Here is a 27,196-nt window from a genome sequence, read left to right on the forward strand (position 1 = left end):
GCACAAAAAACGCACAAAAAAGCGTAAAAAATGCATGCGGATTTCTGGCAGAAATGTCCGGATTTTGTCAGGAAAATTTCTGCAAGAAATCCTGACGTGTGCACATACCCTCACATGCCGTACTTAATATACAGTGAACTTTTCCACATTTTTCACGTTATACCAACAAACTGAAATTAAATTTTTTTTATTGGAAGTTTGTGATATGCCAACTCAACGTAACAAATACTTGTGAATTGTAAAGGAAATGATACGTGGTTTCATAAATATTTTAGAAATATAAATCTGAAAATGGTGACATGTATTTGTTTTTAGCCCATCTGAAGTCAATAATTTGTAGGACCTATCGCTGCAATTACTGCTGCAAGTCTTTTGGGGTAAGTCTCTACCATTGTTGCACAACGTAATTTCTGCACTGACTGTGCGAGTATATCAGACTGCACTCGGATGACTTGAGATTGCAGTCCGATGTTTCACACGCACCCATTGACTAATATCAGCTCCGCATGCTGCCATTTTATTCTCTTGCTGAATTGTCATGAGAAAATGATCACAGATCTGCAGTGCACCACAGTGTAACACTGGGCCAAGTGCTATCCTATAGCACTCGATCGTGTTGTGCGCAACTACCCTATTAGTTGTCCTGTGGGCAGATTCTGCCACCTGAGCTGTGGATCTCTGCAGTTCCTAAAGGGAGACGTTGAGCCTATTGGCTCCTTCTCTAATTAGTGCTCTCCTTGCTTGGGATGTCAGTTTACCTGGCTACCATGTCTTGATAGGTTTGCAATTGTGCCATACGCCTTCTATTTTTGAATGATGTATTGAACAGTGCTATTGTTTGCAACCTAACCCTGCTTTGCTCTTCTTCACAACTCTATCCCTGACCTGTCTGGTGTGTTCCTTCATTTTTATGTTGCTGTTTGATCCCTAATGTTCTCACACAAACCTCTGAGGCCTTCACCAGGACAGCTGTAGTTATACTGAGAATAAATTACACATAGGTGGACTTAATTTACTAATTATGTGACTTCAGGAAGCAATTAGTCACTCGGGATTTTATTTTGGGATATCACACTACGGGGCGGAATACAAATGCACATCACAATTTTCGGAGTTATATTTTCAAAATAATTATAAAACCATGTATCATTTTCTATACACTTTTTACTTGCTACTTTGTGTTGGTATATCACATAAAATGCATGAACGTTTGTGGGTGTAAAGTGGGGAAGTTTACGGGGTATTACTACTTTTCAAGGCATTGTACATTGCTGTTGCTTTTTATCTCCCTCCTTGTTGTACCTTTCTGTAAGGATGTTAGAATCTTGAATCCGTTGCAGCTCCTATCTCAGCTGTCACCCAGCTTTCCAAGATACGTGTGACGGATTGGCCTGGTGTTTTACTACCTCCAGATTGTGCGATTTACTAATGGACTTGTCATCAAGTAAGACCACAATCTGCAATGTAGAAATTCCTTACTCCTGCATTCTTTCAATGCAAATGACTTAAACCTATGCATAGAAAATCCTGCTTGTGAAATGTAACGTAAGCACTTTGGCGGTGTGCGGATCAGGGGTGATGATGTCTCCAAATGATTCCTAAGTTTTTCCCCGTTCACTTCAAATGTGTTAGTTTTCCTTGGGGCCATCTATCCCCCTCGGGGTGTCCAGAGCATCAGATGATGCGTTCAGTGATTTAGGGTAATCATATGGTTGTAGTTAGCCGTGTCCTCTACATTATCAGGAAATAGAACGTGGCAGATTATTCTATAGTACGCTAAACAAAGCCATGGCTTCTTTTTATTGCCACTCTGTATTTTTTCTAGTTCCATACTGTAATCCAAATTATTTTATTAATTTGCATTACAAAGACCTCTCAAACTGTGGTGGATACAAGGTGCTTGTCTTAGGTGCCCCAGAATTTACATTACAAAGACCTGCATGTCCTATGTGCGGTTTAGGACGTCAATCTTGTCAGATTCCCTTTAATAATCAGTGTTTTGTCAGCTGCATTTTATTCTCTGTTTGGTATTTTAACTTAAAGGGGTTGTCGGGCCTTAAAGTACAAGTCTGCAGTCTGTGACTGCAGACTTGTGAATCCTCACATTGCGTGCGCTGTGAGGATTCTCTGGTGCCAGGAACGGGCAGTCATGTAACCGCAAGTATGCGATTTGCATAGTTCCAGCTAGACGTGTCCACCCTCTCTCAATATACTTGTATTGAGCGAGGTCGTGCATGTCTAGTTGGCATGTAACCGCATATATGCAAGTCACATATTTGCTTACCTGCCCACCTGATCCTGCCCCACCTGACTCCTGGAGAGTTCACAGTGCACAGCGCAATGTGAGGATTCAAAAGTCTGCAGTCACTGACTGCAGACTTGTACTCTAAGACCGGACAGCTCCCTTAAAGTATAGTTGTGCGATACTCAAGTGATGAGCACATGCAGTAGAGATGGCAACAATGCATAGATTACAGCAATGTTCCCCCAACTCTGGTCCTCAAGAACCACTAGCAGGTCATTGTTTCTGGATTTCCTTAGTATTGCTCAGGTGATAATTCCATCGCCTACACAAACAATAATCCCATCACCTGGGCAATACTAAGGAAATCCAGAAAACATGATCTATTGGTTGCTCTGGAGGACTGGAGTTGGGAGCACTGAGTTAAATAATAAGGTACCCGAAATAATGTACTTTGCTTTTCAATTATGTGAGGTTTTTCGTTGAGTTGTTTTTTTTTTTATTGGCCACAACTGAGAGTGTGAAAAAAATATAAGTATGCAGGTTAAAATGAAACATGGCAATTATACTGCCTATTTACTGTTTGCCTCTTGTATACAGAGTGGTGCAGGGTGAGCGGTGCGCCCGCTGCGGTCAGTGCTACTTCTGATGACTTCTGCATTTCATTGATGGATTTCTGTACTGATATAAAACCACATCAGCACAATGGACTGCTTATCGAGGCAGCTCCCTGCTAGTGCTCATGTGTCATTATGCTATTGATTCAATTCCGAATCGGGTCACTCTTTTTCCTATATCATTTCAGGCTTCTAGGAAAGGCCATCGGGCACTGCACACCTACTGTAAAGGGTTTATTCTTGGAGGATAGGTCTTTGTGTATATGTATAATTCCTCACACATAAGGGGTTTATTTTCCATTTTCTCTGGTGTATTGTACCAGCACGCCAAAAAAAAGGGCAGAATGTGACCCCTACAGAAGAAGGCTGTATTCCCACCACACGTGGCAGGTGTTGGGCTTTTGATATGCAGAAAAAGACAGATGGTTGAAATACGGTAATAGAATAAAGGAATTCAGCAGCGTTTCCATAGGTTTCTATAGGCTGATGTGTTTGTGGACCAGACGGCAGTGAGAAATCTTGGCTTGGTTAGCAACATTTAAAAAAAAGTCTGTAAGCCCCAGTGGCCACTAAACTATGCATATTGCGGTGTCGGGGATCTAGCTTCTGTGAGAATCACATTAATGTTTTAATTGCCTCGTGAGTTCTGCAGAAACTGAAGTTTAACCAGATATGCTAATTAGGGTGCGCGGTTCACCTTTCTACCCACTAGCTTTACATGCCCTGGTGACTGACACCACTGCTGCCCCCAGGCAGTCCGCCACTGCTGCCCCCAGGCAGTCCGCCACTGCTGCCCCCCAGGCAGGCCGCCACTGCTGCCTCCCAGGAGCCAGAGCCTGTTAGCCAAGGATGTGCCGAGCATCATAATTAGCATGTTTGGAGATGATCTGCAGAAACTGAAGTTATATCAATCAGTCAATGGATCCACATTGAGTACCCCCTAACGGTAAAGAATAGTTTTCTTGTCCCCCCCACCCTCATTAGAGATTTTGTTCTGTAGGGTAGCTTCTCATAGTGGGGTAATTTTGTCGCACTGTTTCAGCACTGCTGGCAATAGTAAATGGATCTAGTCGATGCTCCTCTTCTCGTTGATGGCTTGTCTGGAATGTGCATAGGAAGCAGCAGTGAATGAATGCATCTTCCGCAGCTCGTACATTAGACGTGTAGCTGTGATCAGGCATGTCGGGGCCACGGCTCGTGCATAGTTGCTGTATGATATGTATGTGAATGTCTGAAGGCAGACTCGTGGAGCTGGTGTGTGACCGCCAGCCCTGTATATAGGGTCTTAGCGTGGTTTGAAAAAGGTTTTTCTATAGTGAAACTGACTGTCACTTCCAATTTTTACTAAAGCAGTTTTCTGACATTCTCGCAAATCTCACACCTCCGAACTGTGCTACAACAGAAATGTGCCTACATAGTTATGTTACTTGTTCTGTACGGTTATCAGTCAATCAAATGTTTTGGGCTATGTTCACATGTTGCGTTTTATTAGCTGCATTTTTTTTTCCGCACGCAAAACCTGCTCTGTTGGCAGCAAAGAAAGGTTTTGCTGCGTTTTTATCGGGTACATTCGTCTCTTCTGCATGCTGATAGTTTAGTCCCCCCCCCAAAAAAAAAAAAGTGATGCAACTTCCTTAAGTTTTTGAACTTACTCTTTGGTTTCTATTGGTGAAAAAACGCAGAAAGAAGTGACATGCTGCAGTTTTCACAAATGCAACAGTTTTCCAATTCAGTCAGGAAAAAAATATGCGTGTGCGTGAGCTTTTTGAAATCTCATAGATTTGGCTAGTACTGTGAAACGCAGCTTAAAATTTGCATAAAAAACAAACCGTGTGAAGATGGCCTTGGGGTATGTGCAGGCGATCCAGAAGTGGCAGCGCTTTGGACACAGCACATGTACACTGCGTCCATACCGTATATACTCGAGTATAAGCAGAGACCCCTAATTTTGCCGCAAAAAACTGGGAAAACTTAATGACTCGAGTATAAGCCTAGGGTGGAAAATGCAGCAGCTACCGGTAAATTTCAAAAATAAAAATAGATACCAATAAAAGTAAAATTAATTGAGACATTAGTAGGTTAAGTGTTTTTGAATATCCATATTGAATCAGGAGCCCCATAAGATGCTCCATAGTAAAATATGCCCCATATAATGCTCCACAAATGCTGATTATGGCCCCATAAGATGCTTCATACAGACATTTGCACCATATAATGCTCCACAAATGCTGATTATGGCCCCATAAGATGCTCCATAGAGATATTTGCCCCATATCATGCTGCACATGGCCTCATAAGATGCTCCATAGATATATTTGCCCCATATAATGCTGCACATGGCCTCATACAGATATTTGCCCCATATAATGCTGCACATGGCCCCATACAGATATTTGCCCCTTATAATGCTGCACATGGCCCCATACAGATATTTGCCCCATATAATGCTGCACATGGCCCCATACAGATATTTGCCCCATATAATGCTGCACATGGCCCCATACAGATATTTGCCCCATATAACGCTGCACATGGCCCCATAAGATGCTCCACACAGACATTTGCCCCATATGCTGTTGCTGCGAGTAAAAAAAAAAAATCACATACCCCCCTCTCATGCCCCCGGCACTTGCTATATTCACCTGCTCCCTCTTTCCACCGCCGGCCACCGCTGTCTTACCCGTCCTCTGCACTGACTGTTAAGGCAGAGGGCGGCGCGGTCTAATTGCGTCATCGCACCCTCTGACCTGAGCGTCACTGCAGAGGACCGGGTAGACGCAGTGGCGGTGGAACGGGGAACAGGTGAATATCGCGCACTGCGTTATACTCACCTGCTCCTGGCTTTTCTCTGCACATCTGTTCCCCAGCGCCGGCAGCTTCTTCCTGTAGTGAGCGGTCACATGGTACCGCTCATTACAGTAATGAATATGCGGCTCCACCCCATGTGACCGCTCACTACAGGAAGAAGCTGCCGGCGCCCGGGAACCAGGGACTGTGCCAGGAGCAGGTGAGTATTATTACACAGTTGCCGCTCCCCCTCCCCTGCCGACCCCTGGGAATGACTCGAGTATAAGCCGAGAGGGGCAATTTCAGCCTAAAAAAATGGGCTGAAATTCTCGGCTTATACTCGAGTATATACGGTAGTTCTGCCGTCTATTGAATGCAAGTGAATTCACCGCGTCCAATACATTCTATTGATGTAATTTCTAGTCTCCGCAAGAGATTCCTGATGCCTTGATTATACTTCCACCACCTGTGCAATACTAAGGAAATCCTGAAACATCACAGATCAGTCCACCTTTACTCAAGAAAACCCTCTAGGTCCAGACATCCCCAAAAATTTTTACGCAATGGAAGATTTTTTTTTTCCAAAGTTTACCAAAAGTGTGAGCCCCCAAGTTCTCTTGTCTAAAAGGCAGAAAAACCTGTGCTTAATGTACCCAAATGTCTACAACCAGGTTCTCCACGTATTGCTCCTGGAAGCTGTTGACAAATACAAATGAGTGTTTGGTCTGATTAGTTTTATGCCTGTGTGTAATCCATGTCCTCCCTAAGGTTGGCAGTGTTTAGTGTGGTGGTTTTCATTTAGTTTGTGGTTGCTTTCGGAATGTCTGGAGTGAGGTCATTTCATCTTTCTGGTTTCCATTCCCTATCACCAGAGGTAAATCACTGAGCACTGTTCCTAATCTCATATCTCTTACTACCTGACACGTGTTTACCCAGGTGGACTTTATTTTAGGTTGTTTTTGTACCTGTTGTGAACTATTCCCTGAAAATTGCCGAAAAAGAAAATTGCCCACACGGAAAATTGCCCACACGGAAAATTGCCAATTGCAGCATCACAAAGTTTCAGATCTATGGTATTTGAGGTGCAAGGTGAGGATGTTCACATGATGTGTGATCAACTTGTAATTTACAGCTGACCTAGTGCAAAACTGCTAACATGCTGAAGATCTGTGGTTTGTAGCAGTCTGTCATTCTCAGCAATAGATAGATCTAGTCTGCTCTCACCTCTCACTGATTCTGCTTTACTCCTCCAGCTCCCACCAGCCCAGAACAGCAGCACATGCAGAACCAGCAGCAGTGTGATCCAGAGGAGCCATCACTGCTATCAGTACTCACAAAAGAATCACTGCATTATCTGTGGAGTTACATGGGACTGCAGGTCAGATCTAATACATTATCATCTCAGTGGGTGCCCACCAAAAGCAGGGTGCTGCGGGCTGAGATAGATGGTCCTGGAAACCCAGAAGGCACCGCAGAAAGGTGAGATTCTGTCAGAGGAGCGGAAGTCCCATAGCAGCGCCGCTCTCCCATTGACTTCAGTTGCAGTGAATCTGGCGCCTGCACTTCCTTCCCTGTCCACTTATGACTACCAAGAGTAAGAGTGAACAGACCCCACCTAGTTATGTATCATACACATATACTGCAGGTGTAGGCAGGCATAGGATGGAAGGAAATGCAGAGAGGATTTGAATAAGGGTATGTGCACACGTAGAATGATCATCTGTGGATTTTTCTGCAGCGGATTTGATAAATCTGCAGGGCAATAACTGCGCATTTTTCCTGCGGATTTATTGCCGATTTACTGCGGAACTACCGCGTTTTTTGTGCGGATTCCACTGCGGTTTTGTATTATGGAGCAGGTGTAAAACCGCTGCGGATTCCGCACAAAGAATTGACATGCTGCGGAATGTAAACCACTGCGTTTCCGTGCGGTTTTTTCCGCAGCATGTGCATTGTACAGTACATTGTACTGTAAACGCATGGGAAACCGCTGTGGACCCGCAGCAAAATCCGCAGCGTGTGGTCTCTAGGCCCAGACACACCACAATGAGAGTAGAATTATTGTTAGCACAGTGGAATGACAACTCCTAAGAACAGAATCCGTACTCTGGGACTAGGGATGAGTGAACTGAACCTGTGGAACCTGGAGAAGTAAACTGGGCCCAGAGACCTTTGTTGAAATCCATTCTGCATTTTCTTTGCTGCCTGAGTTGTGCTGTATTGTATTTCAATGGAGCCCATGGAAGTCAAGGACAATCACCCGGCAGCTAATTATTTGCAGGTTTGCAATGATTGTTTAATAAACTTAAGTTATTATTGTTATTAGAACTCCTTAATAAACTGTTCTTAATAAACTTGTTGGTAGTTTTTTCTGTGGGCAATTTTTGCCGACATTCTTCTGTGCTGCAGAGCATCTCACCTATAATTCTATATTATTCTCTGTTCTGCAGAGCATCTCACGTATACCTGCATACTATCCCCCTGTCCTGCAGAGCATTTAACCTATGATCTTTGCTATTCTCTATCCTGCAGAGCAACTCACCTATAATTATATATTATTCTTCTGCCCTGCAGAGCATCTCATGTATACATGCATATACTATCCCCCTTTCCTACAGAGCATTTAACCTATAATTCAGCCTGTGGCCAACTTTCTGTGGGCATTCTTCACCTTGCACCTCAAATATCATGGATCTGAAACTTTGTGATGCTGCAATTGGCAATTTTCCGTGTGGCCAATTTTCCGGTGGGCATTTTTCCTGTGGGCTTTTTTCTGGTCACCGTTGTGAACAATAGGGGGGGGGGGGGGGGGCGCAGACTTAATGGCTCTCCCATTTATGAGAAGGTATCCTGTCCACTTGGCATGGCTAATCATGGCCTTCACATCGGTGGGCTGTCATTGGCATAGAAGGGTCACATTCTCTTTTCTCTATACAGGTTGAGCAGCTTTTTCTTCAGTTTCACCCAACAGAATGTAATGGTTTGCTGTATCTTATTGTAAAGCATGATCTTCTAAGTACAAGAACCCAACTACCGTTTTTAGTCATGGACTACAAATTGGTCCCTACTTTTAGGTAAAGGAAGGAGCACTATTGGCAGATACGGTCTAAGGACTAGTGCAGGGCATGAGGTAGTGATTTTCAGTAAATTGTCCCTGTCCTTTCAACAAACTTTACATAAATCAATGGTAGGCAAATATAAGAAACTGAGAAACCGGCTTCTTTCTCCACTTAGTAGCCATTTCTCCTCTCCTTGCCTCCTGACCTCATCCTTCACTTTGAAAAACTGCTAAAATTAAACTTGGACAGAGCAAGACACACATCCGGCTCTCTGGAATATTGAAGTCAACAGAGGGGGAAGGAGGAGCAGGGTGAGATACAGGCACATAATCTGTGTAGCAGCCTCTAGCAAGTGTTTTATTTTAACAAAGTGCTGGATTCACAGCCACATTGTTCAGTTCTGTTGTTTTATGCCCTCCATGCTGCCACTTCTGTCTGTATGCTACAAAGAACAGAAGTTCATCTCTGTGTATGGGAGAACATCATAGCAGCTACTCTCCACCCAATAGCTCAGAGACAACTGACAATCAGGAGGAAGGACAAACTAATCCTAGATAAAAGTGGTATAATTACAGAAATAATGTTGTTCCTCAGGTAAACACAGCAGCTAATTCTGACAGGCTGTCCGATATTCTTTAAATTCCTGTGTCGTGCATCTGTCCCCCTGGGTATGTCCGCCTGGATGTAGGCTAGGCAGGTTATAGTCTGACGCCAACAAACGGTGCTTGAGTTCCTCCTGTAGGTTTGTCTGTGATTCCACTGTGGATTTATTACTTTTACCCTATGAATGGCAATGTGTGATATCTGCAGTTACCAGTAACGGGTTAATTTCTCTGCAGATTGCCAATGTTTTGGGGTTTTTTTTACACTGCATATAAATGAGATTTGATAGTGTTATCTACTTTCTATTACTATACTATGCTGTCAATTTTTTTTTTTACTTTTTTTTTTTTGTCCAGAAATCTATTTTTGCCCTGTGTGAACATCCCCTTAGTCTCTGCAATAGGCGGCGAACAGAGTATTTACTTGTCATTTTAACTAGAGTTTGTTTTAGTATTTGTCTGGTCTGTGAGCATCGTGTTATGAAACGGGGGCCGCTGAATAGGGCGGAGTAGTTTGTGTCTATTGAAATCTCTGCTCTTTCTGTGTAGTCCAGTGGGCGGTCCTAATGAGTGTTTGACCACCTCCCTTGTATAGTGTGCATACAGAGATAGTAATTCGCTGAGCAGGACCGCCCACATGGCTACTAAGCTCACAGCGAGCAGAGGTTTCAGTGTAAACAATGCATGTTATACCAAATCTGTATCTATCTAATATTTAGCTTCTCCTGTTCTGACCCTATATTCTTTGTGAAACATTCCCGTTTAAATGTATTTTTGATCAGGAAAGGTACTGAGATAATTCATTATTAGCCTATCTGCATAAGGAGTATTTTTGCCTTGTTTTCGAAGCAGACAATTAGCAGAAAGTTTTTGAGGTGTTTCTAGATTGAGAGTTTTTTGTCTGCTTCAAAAACTCCCCCCAAAAAGCCCATAGCCGTATAGATTCCCAGATTTTTAGGATATGTGGATGGAGATTTGAACCTTACATTCACTTGCACTGTCTGGGAAATATGGCCTTAAAGGGGATTTCTGGGACATGCATGAATTTCTGCAGTCACTCTACATCTTGCTGAATCCTAGCAGTGTGCAATACACACACCGTTAGGATTACACTCTGTTTGCCTGCTGGAGTGCTCACCACTTGACCCAAGTATACAATTTTCATGCTTCCAGTCATGTGCCGACTAGCTTTTCGTTTTTTTTTTCTTTCAATAAAATATTGTGAGAAACGGAAAATGGAGGTAGTCGGCACCTAGCCACTTGCGAATGATGAACTCACTGTTAGGATTTGGCAGGATGCAGTCAGTGTCTGCAGAAGCCCTTTACGTCTGACTGTACAGTGTGATATAGATTGAATTCTAGCATATAGTGACCCATCGGCCATGTAAATGCTGTTTGTCAGGTGCGTTTGATCATTCCTGTCTCTTCTCCCCTGCATTGTGCCTGGTGATGCCGCACTACTTCTCCGTCCATCTCTTGGGTATAAACACGCACACATCGCCCTTTACTGCTTCTCTAATGAGATACAGAATTGAGGCAAAGGAAAATGAAATTATAACTTTGTGGCAGCTGAATGACATTTCCAACGATGTGTGGCTCCAGCCTGTCTCTAATGTTCAGCTCCTCTCCACCTTCTGTACGGATGTGGAACATCACACTTGGAGACTCGGAAATGTGAGTCCAAACATGACGTCTCCTCCAAGCTACTAAACATAAAAACCCAGTGCAAATTAACCACAGCTTCATCGGAACAGTCAAGGGTTTCATTTTGGTTTTCTGGGGAACTAGTGTTTTTCCTAGCATTCTTGCTACTAATTTGAAGCAGGAGCTTAAGTCTTGCATGTTCTGACACTACGGCTTTGCGTTTTACTGCACACCTATAATGTTTGGTAAGGAATTATGGCAATTATCAATAGTGTTTGTCTTGCTTCAATAGAAAAAGGTAATGGTACGAATTAAGCATCATTGATAGGGCAAGTACAATCCACCTCTAGGTCACGTCAGCGTCTTGTGGTTACTACTTACCACCAAGTCAACATGCAGCGGCTGATTGCTACTTACATGGTCAATCATGGGTAGCCCCCATTTCAAGGAAATGACCTTTTATTTGTCAGTAGTGGTGAGCGAGTGTGCTGGGATAAGGTGTTATCTGAGCCATGCGTGTGTGCCAAGAGAGTATCTTCAACCGCTCAAATACTATGTTTGCATCCCCATGGCTGCATGTCTCGTAGATGTTCAACAGCCACAACACATGCAGAGGTAGCCTAACAAACAGGCAATCCGTACAGGTCCTGCAGCTGTCGAACAGCCACCAGACATGCCGCCACGGGGAAGCAAACATAGTATTTGAGCACGCCGAAGATACTTATTAGCACACGAGCATGGTCGCTCATCACTACTTTTCAGTTACAAAGATCAAAAGTAGGATCTTACAAACCATCCGTTGGAAAAGGGCCTGCCATATTCGACCGATGGTGTACACTGGGTGGAAGCTTTGGGGTGCACGCCAGGTGGCTTATATAGCCATCCAGTCAGGTGACCACAGGGTCAAGGCCATTAGATTGGGTAACTTTGAAAGCCTGAGGTGCAAATTGACCCATGAGTGATGACCATGAGGTTTCTGAACTCACTGGGCTTGGAACACCATTTATTTTCATGGCATATTACCCACTCTTATCCCTTCACACTTTTAAGCACACACCCTTATTCCTGGTCATTTTTGTCTGGGTGGTGAATTTTTAAATTTTCAAGTTGAAGGTCCTTCAGTTTTGTATTGACAAGCTGTCATTATTTTATTCAAGGTGTCTCCTTGTTACAAGGACTTTTCAGGGTGTGGTTCCCTTATTGGTTCTCTCCTGATCATCGGTCTAGGAGAAGGTGTGTGGCCATCAGGTACAGCTTTCCCTTCTGCAAACGCACAGCCGGCTCTCCCTAAGCTTTGTCGAGGGGAGACAACCGATCCTGGACTTTTGCTGTGGCCTTCTGGTCTGGTGGGTGGGATAAATGTTTATTTGGAGGCTTATCTCCTTTGGGAGTGGGCTGCGATAGACTGCATCCTTGTGACTTTTTTAGTGGCACTTCTTTTTTTTTTTTCTTAGCGTACTCAGATGTAGAGCATGATGTTGGAATATCAATATAAAAAAGCAAAAAAAAAAATGCTTTTGGACCAGTAGTAGCTTGTGAGCCATATGTCCACAGGCTTCATGCTGCCGATGGCAGACTTGTATTTACTGCCTTTATGGTATGCCGTAGTATCTGTGGGAGGTTCACGTTTACATGGAGTGTTATATTTATAGTGAACAGCAGTCTTTTGTGGGCTTGTCTGTAACTAATACGGCACGCTTCCTCAGTCTAGAGTTGTGATGCATGACCATCATAATATGTAACATACTTCCAAGAAATTGGAGTTAAGAGCATCTTGAGAGCAGAAGCTGCCTGACCTTTATTCCATGAAGTTTTTCTATGTAGCACTCACATATAACTTATTCTGTAATTTACTGTCTGGAATGTTACCAGCTTAAAGGGACAATGCAGGACTGAAAGACACGGCAGCCTTTTTTCCAGAAGCAATGACTCATTTTTTTCCACTAGTTCCCTGACGTAACGCTGCTCCTCCCAATTAGAAGTGAGTACACTACTGAGCATTGATCTGCGCATGGGCACAAGGCAGAACGACTGATCTTTCTGTCCCACTCAGGGCGATGTGCTGCAGACAGCAAGGATTTTTCTGCTGCAATTAGTCGTTTTTCAGCTGATTTTAATCTGTTCGCTCATTCATTGACAGATTAGCGGTGCCCTGATTTGATCTCGTTTCTACAGTCAACTCTTGGGGCTTTAATTTTTTCTTTCTACTGACCAACAAGTAGTTACTGTATTTGCAGTTCCAAGATAGTTGTTATACAATAATTCACACTGTAGGAGAGAAAAAAATAATAATAATTTTTACTTATATAGCGCAAACGTATTCCGCAGCACTTTACAAATTATAGAGGGGATTTGTACAGATAATAGACATTGCAGCATAACAATAATCACTGTTCAAAATAGATACCAGGAGGAGTGAGGGCCCTGCTCGCAAGCTTACAATCTATGAGGAAAAAGGGGAATATCAGATGGATGTATTAGAGATAGCAATCAGATTGCATTCACCTGATATATTATACACAAGAGCATATAACAGCTGCCGCAAATCCACAAGTCAATCTAGTGACCATAAAAGTAGTTGTTAAACTGGAAAGTTGGCGGATAGCTTTTTGCGCTGCTGTGTAAGTTTGAAGACCAGGCAGGGTTGTAGATCAGAAATGATGGTTTATTCACAATCTCGATGTGTTTCGAAGTCAAAACAGGACTTCCTCTTCAGGAGCTGATATGAATCATCTGAAGACCTCCTTGGTCTTCCAGCTTACACAGCAGCGCAGAAAATTATCCATGAATTTTCCAGTTTATTAAGATAGTTGTGTTGTCACTTTTGCAGGACTGTAATTAGGTTATGTTCAGACATAATGGACACGGTACTCTCTTCCATTGGTGACTTCTCCACTTCTGGTAGGGCGTCCATCACACCTCTGCTCCAGTGGTGACATTCTGTCTACAGCTAATCACTGGAGATGTGTGCTGCAAATCTGATTGAGGTAGTTGCTTTCCTTTTCCTTGATGTGGATAATGGTGGAAGCCATTGGAGCAAAACAGTTTAATTCCTTTCGGAAACCAAAGAGGATCACACGTCTTCACCGCAGACAGTATGAAATGTTGGCCTTAATAAAAGATGCCAAATCTTCCAAGAGGATTTTTCTTTTCCCGACTATCATGTGGTGCACACCTGCAACCATGGCTGCCTCCTTCCTCCCTCATGCTTGTCACGCTGCCTGACCAGTGAGCTGTTGCTCATTAGTTGAGTACCCAACTACCTACTGTGAAGTTCTCTAAGGCTCCTCCATGTAATGGCCGCCTGTGAAATTCCTTCTTCCCAATTATGAGGCTTGCTGACTAGACAGATTACTTCAGATTAAGGCCAGAGTTGTCCACGTTTGTTACATTTCTTTGATATTACTCATCCCCGTACTATGATTCTTCATGTATGTTCTTGTTTTGTTCTGCCTCATTTCATGTATATTTCTTTCTTTTTATGATTTGGCGAGGTTTTGAATCTCTAACATTGTAAGTTTGCTGATCTAGGCACCTCACTGTTTCAGAAGTGTTTTATGAAAGAACAACAACCTATAAAGACATGATTGTGAATTTACATACATTTGTGCCTAAATGTTGTCCCTTTTTTCTACAGATATGGTGTGAGCCCCGAGAACATTATCCTCTATGGCCAGAGTATTGGCACTGTCCCCACGGTGGACCTAGCGTCACGGTATGAATGTGCAGCTGTCATTCTACATTCTCCCCTTATGTCGGGGCTGCGGGTTGCTTTTCCGGACACAAGGAAGACCTACTGTTTTGATGCTTTCCCCAGGTGAGACCACAAATTGCTCGTACCGAAAGTGTATTTAAAGGTCTCATACAAATTTATGCGTACTTTGACGTATGCAAAAAAAAAAATTTTTTTACAAGTATCAGCGTTTTGGATCTGAGTTTCATCAGTTTTTGGCCAACATTTCAGTTTTGACAGTCAGTGACTTTCATGTATGGATCATTGCATTACCAATCCTCCCCCATCCTTGTGCTGTCCATAATTTTTACAAACCCATAGGCTTGTATTGGTAGTTTTTATCCATGATGCTCGTAAAAACAGACATGTGCTAGGGCACGCAGCCTGCAGAAAAGACACTCAGATGTGATCATTCCTATAGATTAAAATAGGTACCTGTTCTATTCGTGACAATCAGTGGAACGCGTACATGAAAAGCAGGCATCCGAACTATGCCAAACACAATTGTACTGATTGTAATCCCCCCCCAAAAAAAAATCTGTAGTTCGTGTGAAAACTTGAAACTTTAGAATATACAGTTTGGGAAAACGTACAGAATAGTGTCATGTCACAGAAGGCATAACACCATGAAAGCATAGGCCCCTGTTCACAAATTGTGCCTGAAGCATGCAACGGTAATGTATGTAAAATGGGTTAATATATGTATATATCACTCATCTACTCCGGAAAGTAACCACACAGAATAATGAACGCCATGCTCTGGATATTATATATACTGGTTATTTTAGTGCCCGGCATCTTCTGGAGAATTTTTCTCCGCATACTATTTATCCAGTGTCTCCTTACCAGAACTTCCTTCATCGTGCAGAGTCTGTCCAGTATTAGGATGCTAAGCGTTCTGAACGGGTCCCATCATCTTGGCCCCATAACTATAATACTTTTATTCTCTAAAATTACAGCTTATTTTCAGCATTCGATTACCCTGACATTTCAGGGAAAAAAATGTTTCAGCTGTGGAGGAACTGTCCACAGACTGTGCTGTTTAAATATTTGGCTCCCTCTCTCGTCGGAAGAGTAGTCGGCCAAGGGAACGATTCCAAGTTTTTTCCAAAATGCAAATATTATTTAATAAGGAAGTGAATGAAAAATCAGCGTCTGAAATGTCCTGTACTAATGAAACCGGAGCAAAGGGAAATGTGAACACTGTTATGAAATTCAGTTCAATTTAACCATCGGAGTTTCTAGGCTTATGAGAAAGGTTGAACTTGATGGACATAGGCCGTTTTTCAACCTCTAACTATGTTCTGCTGTGTTCATTTAAAATAATCACCATTTTCATGTTTGCTCTCAGTGAATGGAAACATTCTTGTCATTATCCAAAACACCAGTGTGAACCGGTCATCATGAAAATGCCATGCTATCTTCTTGCACCATGTTATAGAGCAGGACGAGCGGAGTAGGTTGAGTTTTATAGTTTTGTGAAAAAGGATTCAGTATAATCTGTTTTTTCATCATTTAATCCTCTGCTCTTTCTGGATTTTTGGTCCGGTGGGCAGTCCTATCAGTGACTGACAGCTATTTCTACGTACAGGTGTATATAAAGAAAGCTGTCAGTCGCTGATCAGACTGCCCACTGGACTGAAAATCCCAGAAAGAGCAGAAGTTTTAATGATTAAACCAGAGGTTATATAGAATCTTTTCTCACAAAACTATAAATTATCCCTCCCATCCCCTCATGGTGACCAGTTCCCTTTTAAGACATCTCAATAGATAGTTGCAGAGGCAGTGCTCTGAGGTAAATGTAGCAGTTTTAGGTAAAGTATCGGGCTTGAATCCAAGTTTCATAGCTTACAGGGGTTGCTTAGGCTGGATACTATTCTAGCAAACCCTTAGCTGGCAGAAATCTTACATATTTGTAGGTTTTCAGACCCTGGAGGAAACGATACAATTCCCTAGCCTAGATATCAGAAGGGTGATGCCATCATGGTCCAATTGGTGGGGTGCGACTACTGAGTACCCGCCAACAACAAGAACAGACATGGCAGCAGCCATACGAAAGTGATGTGCCTCTTCATTTCTTGTCTGCTTTGCTTAGGTTTCTTTAAGGGTCCATGAGCTTTTATTTCATAGACAACGACCCTGGAGAAAGCCAGGTGTAGATGAAGTGGGACATAACTCTGCTAGCATGTCTCCTGTTTTATTCCAGGAATTGGGGGCTCACTGTGCTTCAACTACATGCTAGAGATGTCCGTGTAACCCCTTTGTTTCGACATGTTGTGAATGTAAGTGTATGTGTTTTCTACTACTAATTGTCATTTTTGTTCCTTGCAGCATTGACAAAATATCCAAGGTGACATCTCCTGTACTAATAATCCATGGAACAGAAGATGAAGTGATTGATTTCTCCCACGGCCTGGCAATGTACGAGCGCTGCCCTCGGGCTGTTGAGCCTCTCTGGGTGGAAGGAGCAGGGCACAATGACATAGAGCTGTACGCGCAATATCTAGAAAGACTAAAGCAGTTCATATCTCATGAGTTACCCAACTCTTGAGAGCTTCCTCCTGTCTTACCTCATTTACTGTGAACGGCAGATGCGACGAGTCTGTAAAGACGTGTCCACTATGGTGCTGGGCAAATTCTACCAGTGCCCAAACATGCCCGCACTGGGGCTGGATTACTCAGATCAAGCATCCCGTGGCATCAGTTTTTCTTTTCTTCGTTTAATTTCTCTTGTTCATGTGCTGTCAGCTGCTGTAATTAAGATCTCAGCCTTTTAGAGACGACCACCCAAAAAAAAAAGAGAATCAGAAGTCTCATTTTCTAGAGCACAGTTTATAGAACATGTTTACACGATAACATTTTGGAGGTCAAATCCTATCACAACCGCTCTGGGGGCCGCTGGCTTTCTTTTTGGATCTGATGCAGAATTTTACCTGATAATACGTATATTCTACTTCAATGGATGATCTTTTTTTAACTGAATCGAGGAGTTCTGCTTGTTTGGTAAATCATATAATAATGTGGTATTGTGATGGGGCATTTCCTGGCAGATTTGTAAATCTCGGTAGGTTGTTGAATTAATTCAAGTATTTATCCTTGGTAAATTATTTCCATTAACAATCATGTACGACGAGTAAACGGATAGAGTTCATAGATCTTTATTTAATAATCTCTTGACAAATTCTTAATCTTGGCTCGTGGGACTTTCGCATAAGCAAAATGTGATGTAAAAATTTTAATGTGAACATTTGAGTAGAAGATGTAACGCCTTTACCTTCCGTTTCTGCATTCCACATCGGTTCTGTTTGTCCGTCTCCACATTTAAGTCTTGCCGTTCTGTTGGTTTCCTGTCCTTGAGAAACAACTGGCCCCTTTTTTAAACAACTTTAAGGGTTTTGTTAACTTTTTATCCCCGGATTTGTTTTCTTTTTCTATTATGTGATTTTTATAAGGCTTTGTGAGGGAAAATCTGTAAGAATACAAAACTTAACTTCCGTTTGTAATACATGTTCCTTTTTTTGACACTGGAAAGGCACAAAGTATAACACTACATGTTTGAGTCTGAACATGTCCCCTCCCTGGAGAGATGCAGGCTCGGCTCGGTTCTTTATTCCTGTGGATTAACAGGTGAACATCCCTTTATCCTGATCTCTGGCATTTAAGGGATTGTGGTCCTGAAATATACTGTGAGTCTAAGAAATTGTTTTGTTAACAGAATATGCTCTGATTTGTTTCTTGTTGCTTGAGGACAGTACTGCAATTGTGTTGGAATAAAGAATGCATGGAAAGGAGAATCTACAGTCTGCCGTGGCTTTATTCATTCTGGACAAATGGGATTTATTGCCAGAAAGTAATTTCTATGTACATACACATCAGCCATAACAATACCCCCTGCATTCCTATTGTGTAGGTCCCCCGTGTGCCAAAAAGCATCTCTGACCTGTCAAGGCATTGACGCCCCAAGACCCCTGACAGTGTCCTATGGTATCTGGAGGTAAAGAGACCTTTAGGCTGTGTGCCCACGTTGTGTTTTTTATGCGTTTTTGCCGCAGCGGAAACGCTTAAACACTTAAACGCATTGCCATGCAATCCTATGGGATTCCGCAGTTGCTGTGCCCATGCTGTGGATTGTCCCGCTGCGGAATCGCTTAGCGGTAAAATCTGCAACATGTTTATTATTTCTGCGGAATCGTGGCGATTGCGCAACCTTAGGATTGCATTGAAACGCTCACTTTACGCATGTGGCTATGCCCACCATGCGTAAAGTGAGCGCTTCATGTGCGAATGGTACTAGAGTCTGGAGGAGAGGAGACTCTCCTTCAGGCCCTGGGATCCATATTCATGTAAAAAAAAAAAAAAAAGAAAATAAAAAATAGGGATATACTTGCCTTCCGATGGCCCCCGGAGTCCTCCCGCCTCTCAACGGTGCACACGGCGGCTTCTGTTCCCAGGGATGCATTGTGCAAAACTCCTGAGATGACGTCGCAGTCACGCGACCATGACGTTACAAAGGTCCTTTGCGCAAAGCATCCCTGGGAACGGAACGTACCTGGAGCGCCATTGAGGAGATCGGGGGGGCCGTCGGAGGGTGAGAATAACTATATGTATGTATATATATATATATATATATATATATATATATATATATATATATATATATATATATATATATATATATATATATATATATATATATATATATATATATAATTTTTTTTTTTTAATTATTTTTAACACTGTCTTTTACTATTGATGCTGCATAGGCAGCATCAATAGTAAATAGTTGGTCACACTTGTCAAGCACTATGCTTGACAAGCGTGACCAATCTGACAATCACTTTTCCAAGCGATGCTTCAAATAGTTTGTAAAGCGCAAGCATTCTGCAAGCTAAAAATGCTTGTGTTTTGCGGGAAAACGCATGCGAATTCCGCATGCATTTTACCCTCAGCAGGGCGTTGCGGAAATGCTGCAGACATTTCCGCAGCATTTCTGCAACTGGGCACATAGACTTACACTGCTAGATAATCAAGCATTGTTACAAACACTTGTTTCGTGATTATCATGACTTGTAAACAGGCAGTCGATCACCCAGTGAACAAAGTGCTCATTGATCAGGTAAAATTATCTTTTGTGCAGCAAAAATGATCATTGTTCTCGAAGGTGCATCGTCCTGGTGCAACAGCCCCAGATCCCGAAAAAAACTGTAACTCTACGGGTCTTGGAAAATGGTGACAAACGTAAAAATCTTTTTCATACGAATGTCTGGAATTTTTTTGCACTATTTAATTTAAAAAAATGCATGTTTGGTATCAGCGTATGCCCACAGACCTGGAAAATCACAGTGCTGGGTCAGATTTACCATATAGTGAACATGGTAAATAAAAAAAAAAAATTGTGGAATTGCACTTTTTTTTGTGGTTTCACCACTCTTGGAATAGTTTTAGGCTAAGTGCACACGTTGCAGAATTGCCGCGGAAATTTCCACGGCAATTCTGCAACTCCTGCCGCGGGTATATCGCATGCGGAATTGGCATGCATATTCCCGCTAAAAACCAGTGTTTTGCAAGCGTAATTAGCTTGCAAAATGCTGGCGTTTTCCAAGCGATCTGTAGCATCGCTTGGAAAACTGACTGAGAGGTTGGTCACACTTGTCAAACATAGTGTTTGATAAGTGTGACCAACTTTTTACTATTGCTGCTGCCTATGCAGCATCAATAGTAAAAGATAGAATGTTAAAAATAATTTAAAAAATGGTTATACTCACCTTCTGATGGCCCCGTGACCGCGACGTCATCGCAGGTCCTTCACACACAGCATCCCTGGGAACGGAAGCGGCCACGTGCACCGCTGAGAGGCGGGAAGACTTCGGGGCCATCAGAAGGTGAGTATATCACGATTTTTTATTTTAATTCTTTTTTTTTTTTTACCAATTATATGGTGCCCAGTCTGTGGAGGAAAGTCTCCTCTCCTCCACCCTGGGTACCAACCACACATGATCTGCTTACTTCCCGCATGGTGGGCATAGCCCCATGCGGGAAGTAAGCAGATCAATGCATTCCTAGGTGTGCGGAATCCCCGCGATTCCGCAAATTTAATGAACATGCTGCGTTTTTTCTGGAATGCGATTCCGCTCAGGAAAGCAACGCAGCATGTGCCCAAAAAATGCGGATTGCATTCTATTAAATAGGATGCTTAATGTGAGCGTTTTCTCCTACGCCTCATTGGGGGACACAGGACCATGGGTGTTATGCTGCTGCCACTAGGAGGACACTAAGTAGACAGAAAGATTAACTCCTCCTCTGCAGTATACACCCCTTCACTGGGTACAATTTCAACCAGTTCTTGCTTAGTGTCTGTAGGAGGCACTTGGGTCTGTTTTCAGACCCCAACTTTCTTATTTTAATTTTAATTTTTTATTTTTCTGTAAATATTTATTTTTTATTCAACGGAGTGAAGGGGGCGACGGATCCTTTTTTATGGGATCCGCTCTCCCCCGAACCAGCAACAGGCGAGCACGGCGAGTATACCTCCCCGTCCCTCTCCTGCGACGTATGGCGCATGAAAAGCTTGCGCCGGGGCAACGGTTCCTATACGGTCCCGATTTAAAACCCCCCCCTCCCGCCTGCAATAGAGCATTGTGCTCAGGAGAAAATGCAGCCGGAGGGGAAGATGTGCCGCACAAACCCCTCTGATCAGACGAGGATGCTTCAGGGGCCTCTCCATCCCCATCCAGGGGGCATGGATTGAGTTCACACCCTCACAGACTGCAGATGTGAGAACCGGGGAGCACCGCGGCTGTAAGTACATTCCCCCCTGCTCCCCCATGTGCGGCAGTTGTGCGGCAGTTATGCGGTCCGGGTCCCTGGGGAGAGGCGCCGCCGACCGGGGGTCGGCGGTGCTGGGCGGAGGTTCAGAAAGCTCCGTCGCGGCCGCACATTGCCGGCAGGCCCCTAAAATTTAGTCCCCGGCTTCTTCAGCCGGAGTAGGCCGCAGTGGGAAAATCCTTCCCACGGCCGTAGCTCCGCCCCCTACACCGGCGCTTCTCGCCTGGGACGAGAGGCGCCCTCCAAAATCTCGGGGGCCATATTTCCAGAAAACATCTCTCTGCACGGAGCCCACGCTTCTACAGCGCTCCACCGCCATATCTCTCCCTGGGGACACAGTCTGGACCGTGGGTAAGCTGCTTCAAGAAGGCTTAACCCCTTCCTGGCATATACTGCCCGCTCTGTTCCAAAGGCACTATGTCTCAATCCAAGGAGACTAAAAAGGGTAACAAAAAGCACACAGTGTTTTTCACTGTATGTGCCACTTGCAATACGGCCGTGCCCACAGTAGCCCACTGTGTGCGGTTTGTTCCTCGCCCTCTGTGCAGCCGCCTCTCGCCGCCGCTGGTACTGTCGCCGATACCGCAGCCGTCGACCCTGTAGAGCCTAGCCCCCCTGAGTGGGCAGCCTCTCTGTCACGATCTGTGGCTTCCCTAGCCAGGGCAATTGACTCCCTCAGGGGCCCCTCTCCAGGTCGAACCGCGGAGGATTCAGACGACGGTACGGATCCGTCTACCAGCAGGGGGCGTACCCGGTCACTTTCTACCCGGGGCTCTAGAAAACGTGTTCACGTTTCATCCCCTGACCATGAGCTAGCGGGCCCTTCAGTGCCTGCAAGTTCTGCTTCCCGGTCCCCTTCCCCAACCTCTGATAACTCTGAATATGAGTCCGACATTTCCTATGTTCAGGACTCCCCCTCCTCCCAAGAGTCTCTCGACTCTCTCATCGAGGCGGTCAACCAGACCCTGAAGGTGACTGAGGACTCCGTATCGGAACCCGAACACGTGTCTTTCAAAAGGACTAAACGTGTTCAAAAGGTTTTTGTCATTCACCCTCACTTTAAGGAGATTGTACAAAAACATAGGGATCACCCAGATAAACGTTTCATGGGACAAAAGTCCATTGAGACAAAATACCCTTTTTCTTGGGAATTAATCAAGGACTGGCTGCAGTCTCCCTCAGTGGACCCTGCTGTGTCACACCTCGCGTCCAAGACCATCCTGTCTCTTTCGGACGGTTCCTCCGTTAAGAACCCCTCCGATCGCCAGATTGATTATCTGGCTCGTTCCGCCTTCGAGGCCACAGGAGCGTCTCTCTTCCCATCCTTCGCCGCCTCCTGGGTGGCGAAGGCTATGGTCTCCTGGACCGAGACTCTGTCCTCTTCCATCCAAGCCAGTGACTCACCTCCAGAAGTCAGCATCCTGGTTAACCAGATAGCGCAAGCCGGAGACTTCATAGTCAACGCCTCTATGGACGCAGCCAATTGCGCTGCACAGGCAGCCGCCAATGCAATCTCCATCAGGAGAGCCCTGTGGCTCAGGGATTGGCGAGCAGATTCGGCTTCCAAGCGTTCTCTAACAGCCCTGCCTTACCAGGCTGGTCGGTTATTTGGAGAAAAATTGGACCAAATGATCTCGGATGCTACCGGAGGAAAAAGTAAATTTCTCCCCCAGAAAAAACCTACCCGGCCCTTTCGGTACCAGCAGCAACCTCCATTTTGGCCTTTTCGGCCCAATGCCAACTGGTCTTCTACATCCTCTACCTCCGCATCAGGACGAGGGTCGCGCGGTGGCCGAGGCACCCAGGTTTCTTACAGACCTAATCGCAACTGGAGACCCAGGCCTAAACCATCCGGGTCTAAGGGATCCACATCCCATGGATCCTCCGCCCAATGACTCCTTGCAACAGCCGGTGGGCACCAACAAAGTAGGCGGACGCCTGCTCTTGTTCCGCCAAGCCTGGCTCTCAGTCGTTTCCGACGAGTGGGTCAGAGAACTGGTGTCCACCGGATACAAAATAGAATTTTCCTCCACCCCCCCTACGCGCTTCTTCCAGTCTTGCCCTCAAAGGTCAAAGGCCACTGCGTTTCTCCAGGCAATACGGGCACTACAAAGGGACGGAGTCATCATTCCGGTCCCCCTAGAACAAAGATTCAAGGGTTTCTATTCGAATCTATTCGTGGTCCCAAAGAAGGACGGATCTCTACGTCCGATACTAGACCTGAAGCTACTAAACAGATTCGTAAAAATCCGACACTTCAGGATGGAGTCCCTCCGTTCTGTGGTCGCGTCTATGGAAACAGGAGAATTCCTGGCATCCATAGACATCAAGGATGCCTACCTGCACATACCAATCTTCCCTCCGCATCAGCAGTTCCTCCGCTTCGCTTTTCGCGGGGAACACTTCCAATTTGTGGCCTTGCCCTTCGGTCTCGCCACCGCTCCCAGAGTCTTCACGAAGGTCATGGCGGCTGCCATGGCCATTCTTCATTCCAGGGGAGTGGTGGTAATTCCGTACCTGGACGACCTACTGATAAAGGGTCCTTCCTACCCAGCGTGCGAAGAGTCTGTCGTTCTCACGGTGGATACTCTTACTCGCCTGGGATGGAAGATAAACTTCGAAAAATCTTCTCCAATTCCGGCTCAACAGATCTCTTTCCTGGGGATGATACTGGACACTTCCCGCGGTCTGGTCATACTCCCTCAAGACAAGGCTTTGGCCTTGCAGCAGGGGGCTCAGAGTCTTTCCCGTCCAGTCTCCCACTCCATTCGTTCCAGCATGCGAGTTCTCGGGCAGATGGTAGCTGCCATGGAAGCGGTTCCATTTGCGCAGTTTCACCTCCGTCCCCTGCAGCATGCGCTACTGTCAGCTTGGGACGGCAACCCGTCCTCCCTCGACCGCCGATTCTTCCTGTCCCCACGGGTCAGGAAGACCCTCAGGTGGTGGACGCTGAAGTCCTCCCTAACCCAGGGAAGGTCCTTTCTCCCAGTACGGTGGCTGGTGGTGACCACCGATGCCAGTCTCATAGGCTGGGGAGTGGTCTTCAACCATCACACAGCCCAGGGGCGGTGGTCCACTCAAGAGTCTCGCCTTGCCATCAATATCCTCGAGATTCGAGCTATCAGGCTAGCATTGTTCCAGTTTCACCGCTTTCTGGCAGGTCACCCAGTCAGAATCCAGTCCGACAACGCCACGGCTGTGGCGCACATCAACCGTCAGGGCGGAACCCGCAGCAGGACGGCCATGCTCGAGGTGTCTCACATCCTTCATTGGGCGGAGTCAAACCATTCGCCCATCTCGGCAATCCACATTCCAGGTGTGGAGAATTGGGCGGCGGACTTTCTCAGCCGCCAGGGCCTCGCCTCCGGAGAGTGGTCCCTTCATCTGGAGGTCTTCCAGCAGATTTGCCATCGCTGGGGGACCCCGGATGTAGATCTCATGGCTTCCAGGATGAACAACAAGGTTCCTCAGTTCTTTGCTCGGTCCCTCGACCCACGGGCCCTCGGAGTAGACGCCCTGGTCTTGTCTTGGCGCCAATTCCGCCTCCCATACATTTTTCCTCCTCCTCCCCTGCTACCGAGGGTCATCAAGCAGATCAGGGCAGAGGGGGTGCCAGTGATTCTCGTCGCGCCAGACTGGCCGCGTCAGGCATGGTACGCCGAACTGGTTCAGCTGGTAGCCGATGTCCCCTGGCGTCTTCCAGATCGCGTGGATCTTCTTTCACAGGGCCCGATTTACCACCAGAACTCAGGGGCCCTGTCTTTGACGGCTTGGCTGTTGAGTCCTGGATTCTAGGCCAAGCGGGTTTCACTCCCAAGGTGTCCTCCACCATGATCAGAGCCAGGAAACCTGTTTCCATGCGTAGTTACCACCGTACCTGGCGAATTTTTTTCTCATGGTGTGATGCTCAGGGACAATCTCCTGGTATTCTCTATCCCTTCCATACTAGAGTTTCTTCAGTCTGGACTAGAGTCGGGACTTGCCCTTAGCTCCCTAAAGGGTCAGGTTTCGGCTTTGTCAGTCTTTTTCCAGCGGAAGATTGCCAATAGGTTGCCGGTGAAAACTTTCTTCCAGGGAGTTTCCCGTGTGGCGCCTCCCTACAAATCGCCCTTGGATCCGTGGGATCTTAATTTGGTTCTCGGAGCTCTTCAGGAGACTCCCTTCGAACCGCTACAGGACGTTTCCTTGACCTTCCTTTCTTGGAAGGTAGTCTTCCTTGTAGCCATTACGTCCATCAGAAGGGTTTCGGAGTTGGCTGCACTCTCCTGCCGCCCTCCCTTTCTAATTTTTCATCCGGACAAGGCGGTATTGAGGACCTCTCCCACCTTTTTGCCCAAGGTTGTCTCTTCTTTCCACCTCAATGAGGAGATTGTTCTGCCTTCGTTCTGCCCGGCACCAGCCCATCGCATCGAAAAGGCTCTACACACTCTTGATGTGGTGAGGGCTCTTCGTCGGTACGTCTCGAGGACGGCTCCCTTCCGCACGTCGGACGTCCTGTTCGTACTTCCAGAGGGGCCCAGGAAGGGTTCCCCCGCTTCAAAGGCCACTCTGGCTAAATGGATTCGGTCAGCCATTCAAGAATCCTATCGTGTCAAAGGTGTTCCTATCCCAGGGGGGATCAAGGCCCATTCTACTCGGTCGGTGGGCGCCTCGTGGGCCATTCGGCACCAGGCGTCAGCACAGCAGGTCTGCAAGGCTGCGACGTGGTCCAGTTTACACACTTTTACCAAGCATTACCACATTCATTGTATCTCTTCTGCAGACGCCGCCCTTGGCAGGCGCATTTTGCAAGCGGCAGTTCCTTAAGCCGTAGGCCAGTGGTACATGGGGTATTAGCATATTGCTCCCCACCCAGGGACTGCTTTTGTACGTCCCATGGTCCTGTGTCCCCCAATGAGGCGTAGGAGAAAAGGAGATTTTTGTATACTCACCGTAAAATCTTTTTCTCCGAGCCACTCATTGGGGGACACAGCACCCACCCTGTTAGCCTGTTTTTTGGCTTGTTGTTACTTCTTGGTTTTGACATAGTTTGTCTTTGTTCATGCTCCTACTGCTTTACTACCGAACTGGTTGAAATTGTACCCAGTGAAGGGGTGTATACTGCAGAGGAGGAGTTAATCTTTCTGTCTACTTAGTGTCCTCCTAGTGGCAGCAGCATAACACCCATGGTCCTGTGTCCCCCAATGAGTGGCTCGGAGAAAAAGATTTTACGGTGAGTATACAAAAATCTCCTTTTTTCGCGTTTTTATAGCAAAAAAAACGTGAAAAATCTGCTACGTGTGCACACAGCCTTAACATTTTCCAGTACACTATGTGGTAAAACCAATGGTGTCATTCAAAAGAGCAAGCAGAAAATAAAACTGGGAAAGAAAGCAAGCGCAATCGGGTCTTAACCGTTGACAAAACGATGGCAAGAAAAAGGATCCACTCGCCTTGTATGGTTGCTACAGAGCAACGTGTAACTGGCATGAAATATATATCAGCTGCTGCAAGGACATCGGTCACTGGAGGGACCAAACAGTGCGAAACGATCGGGAAAGAGATGTCACTCCTGCGCTGCTGCTGATGAATCCACAATGGTTTCCAACAGATAAAAATGTATTACACAGGTTTACAGGGCAGGACCTCTTCATCAGGACAAACACATGGTGTGACTGTCAGGAATTTTTGTACTTTCATATTTTTAC

General features: G+C 45.3%; 1 protein-coding gene across 1 annotated transcript in view; it reads left to right on the forward strand.

Moving 5' to 3' along the window:
* ABHD17C (abhydrolase domain containing 17C, depalmitoylase) overlaps window positions 1–18,478 on the forward strand; it is a 42,694-nt gene extending 24,216 nt beyond the window's left edge. Inside the window, exons 2-3 of the mRNA XM_077263504.1 lie at window positions 14,589–14,768; window positions 17,016–18,478. Of these exons, the coding sequence (XP_077119619.1) occupies window positions 14,589–14,768; window positions 17,016–17,235 (400 nt within the window). The 3' untranslated portion in view covers window positions 17,236–18,478. The remainder of the gene's footprint in view (window positions 1–14,588; window positions 14,769–17,015) is intronic.
* The last annotated feature ends 8,718 nt before the right edge of the window (window positions 18,479–27,196 follow it).

This window comes from Ranitomeya variabilis, chromosome 5 (genome assembly GCF_051348905.1).
Source record: "Ranitomeya variabilis isolate aRanVar5 chromosome 5, aRanVar5.hap1, whole genome shotgun sequence".
NCBI classification, from domain to species: Eukaryota; Metazoa; Chordata; class Amphibia; order Anura; family Dendrobatidae; genus Ranitomeya; species Ranitomeya variabilis.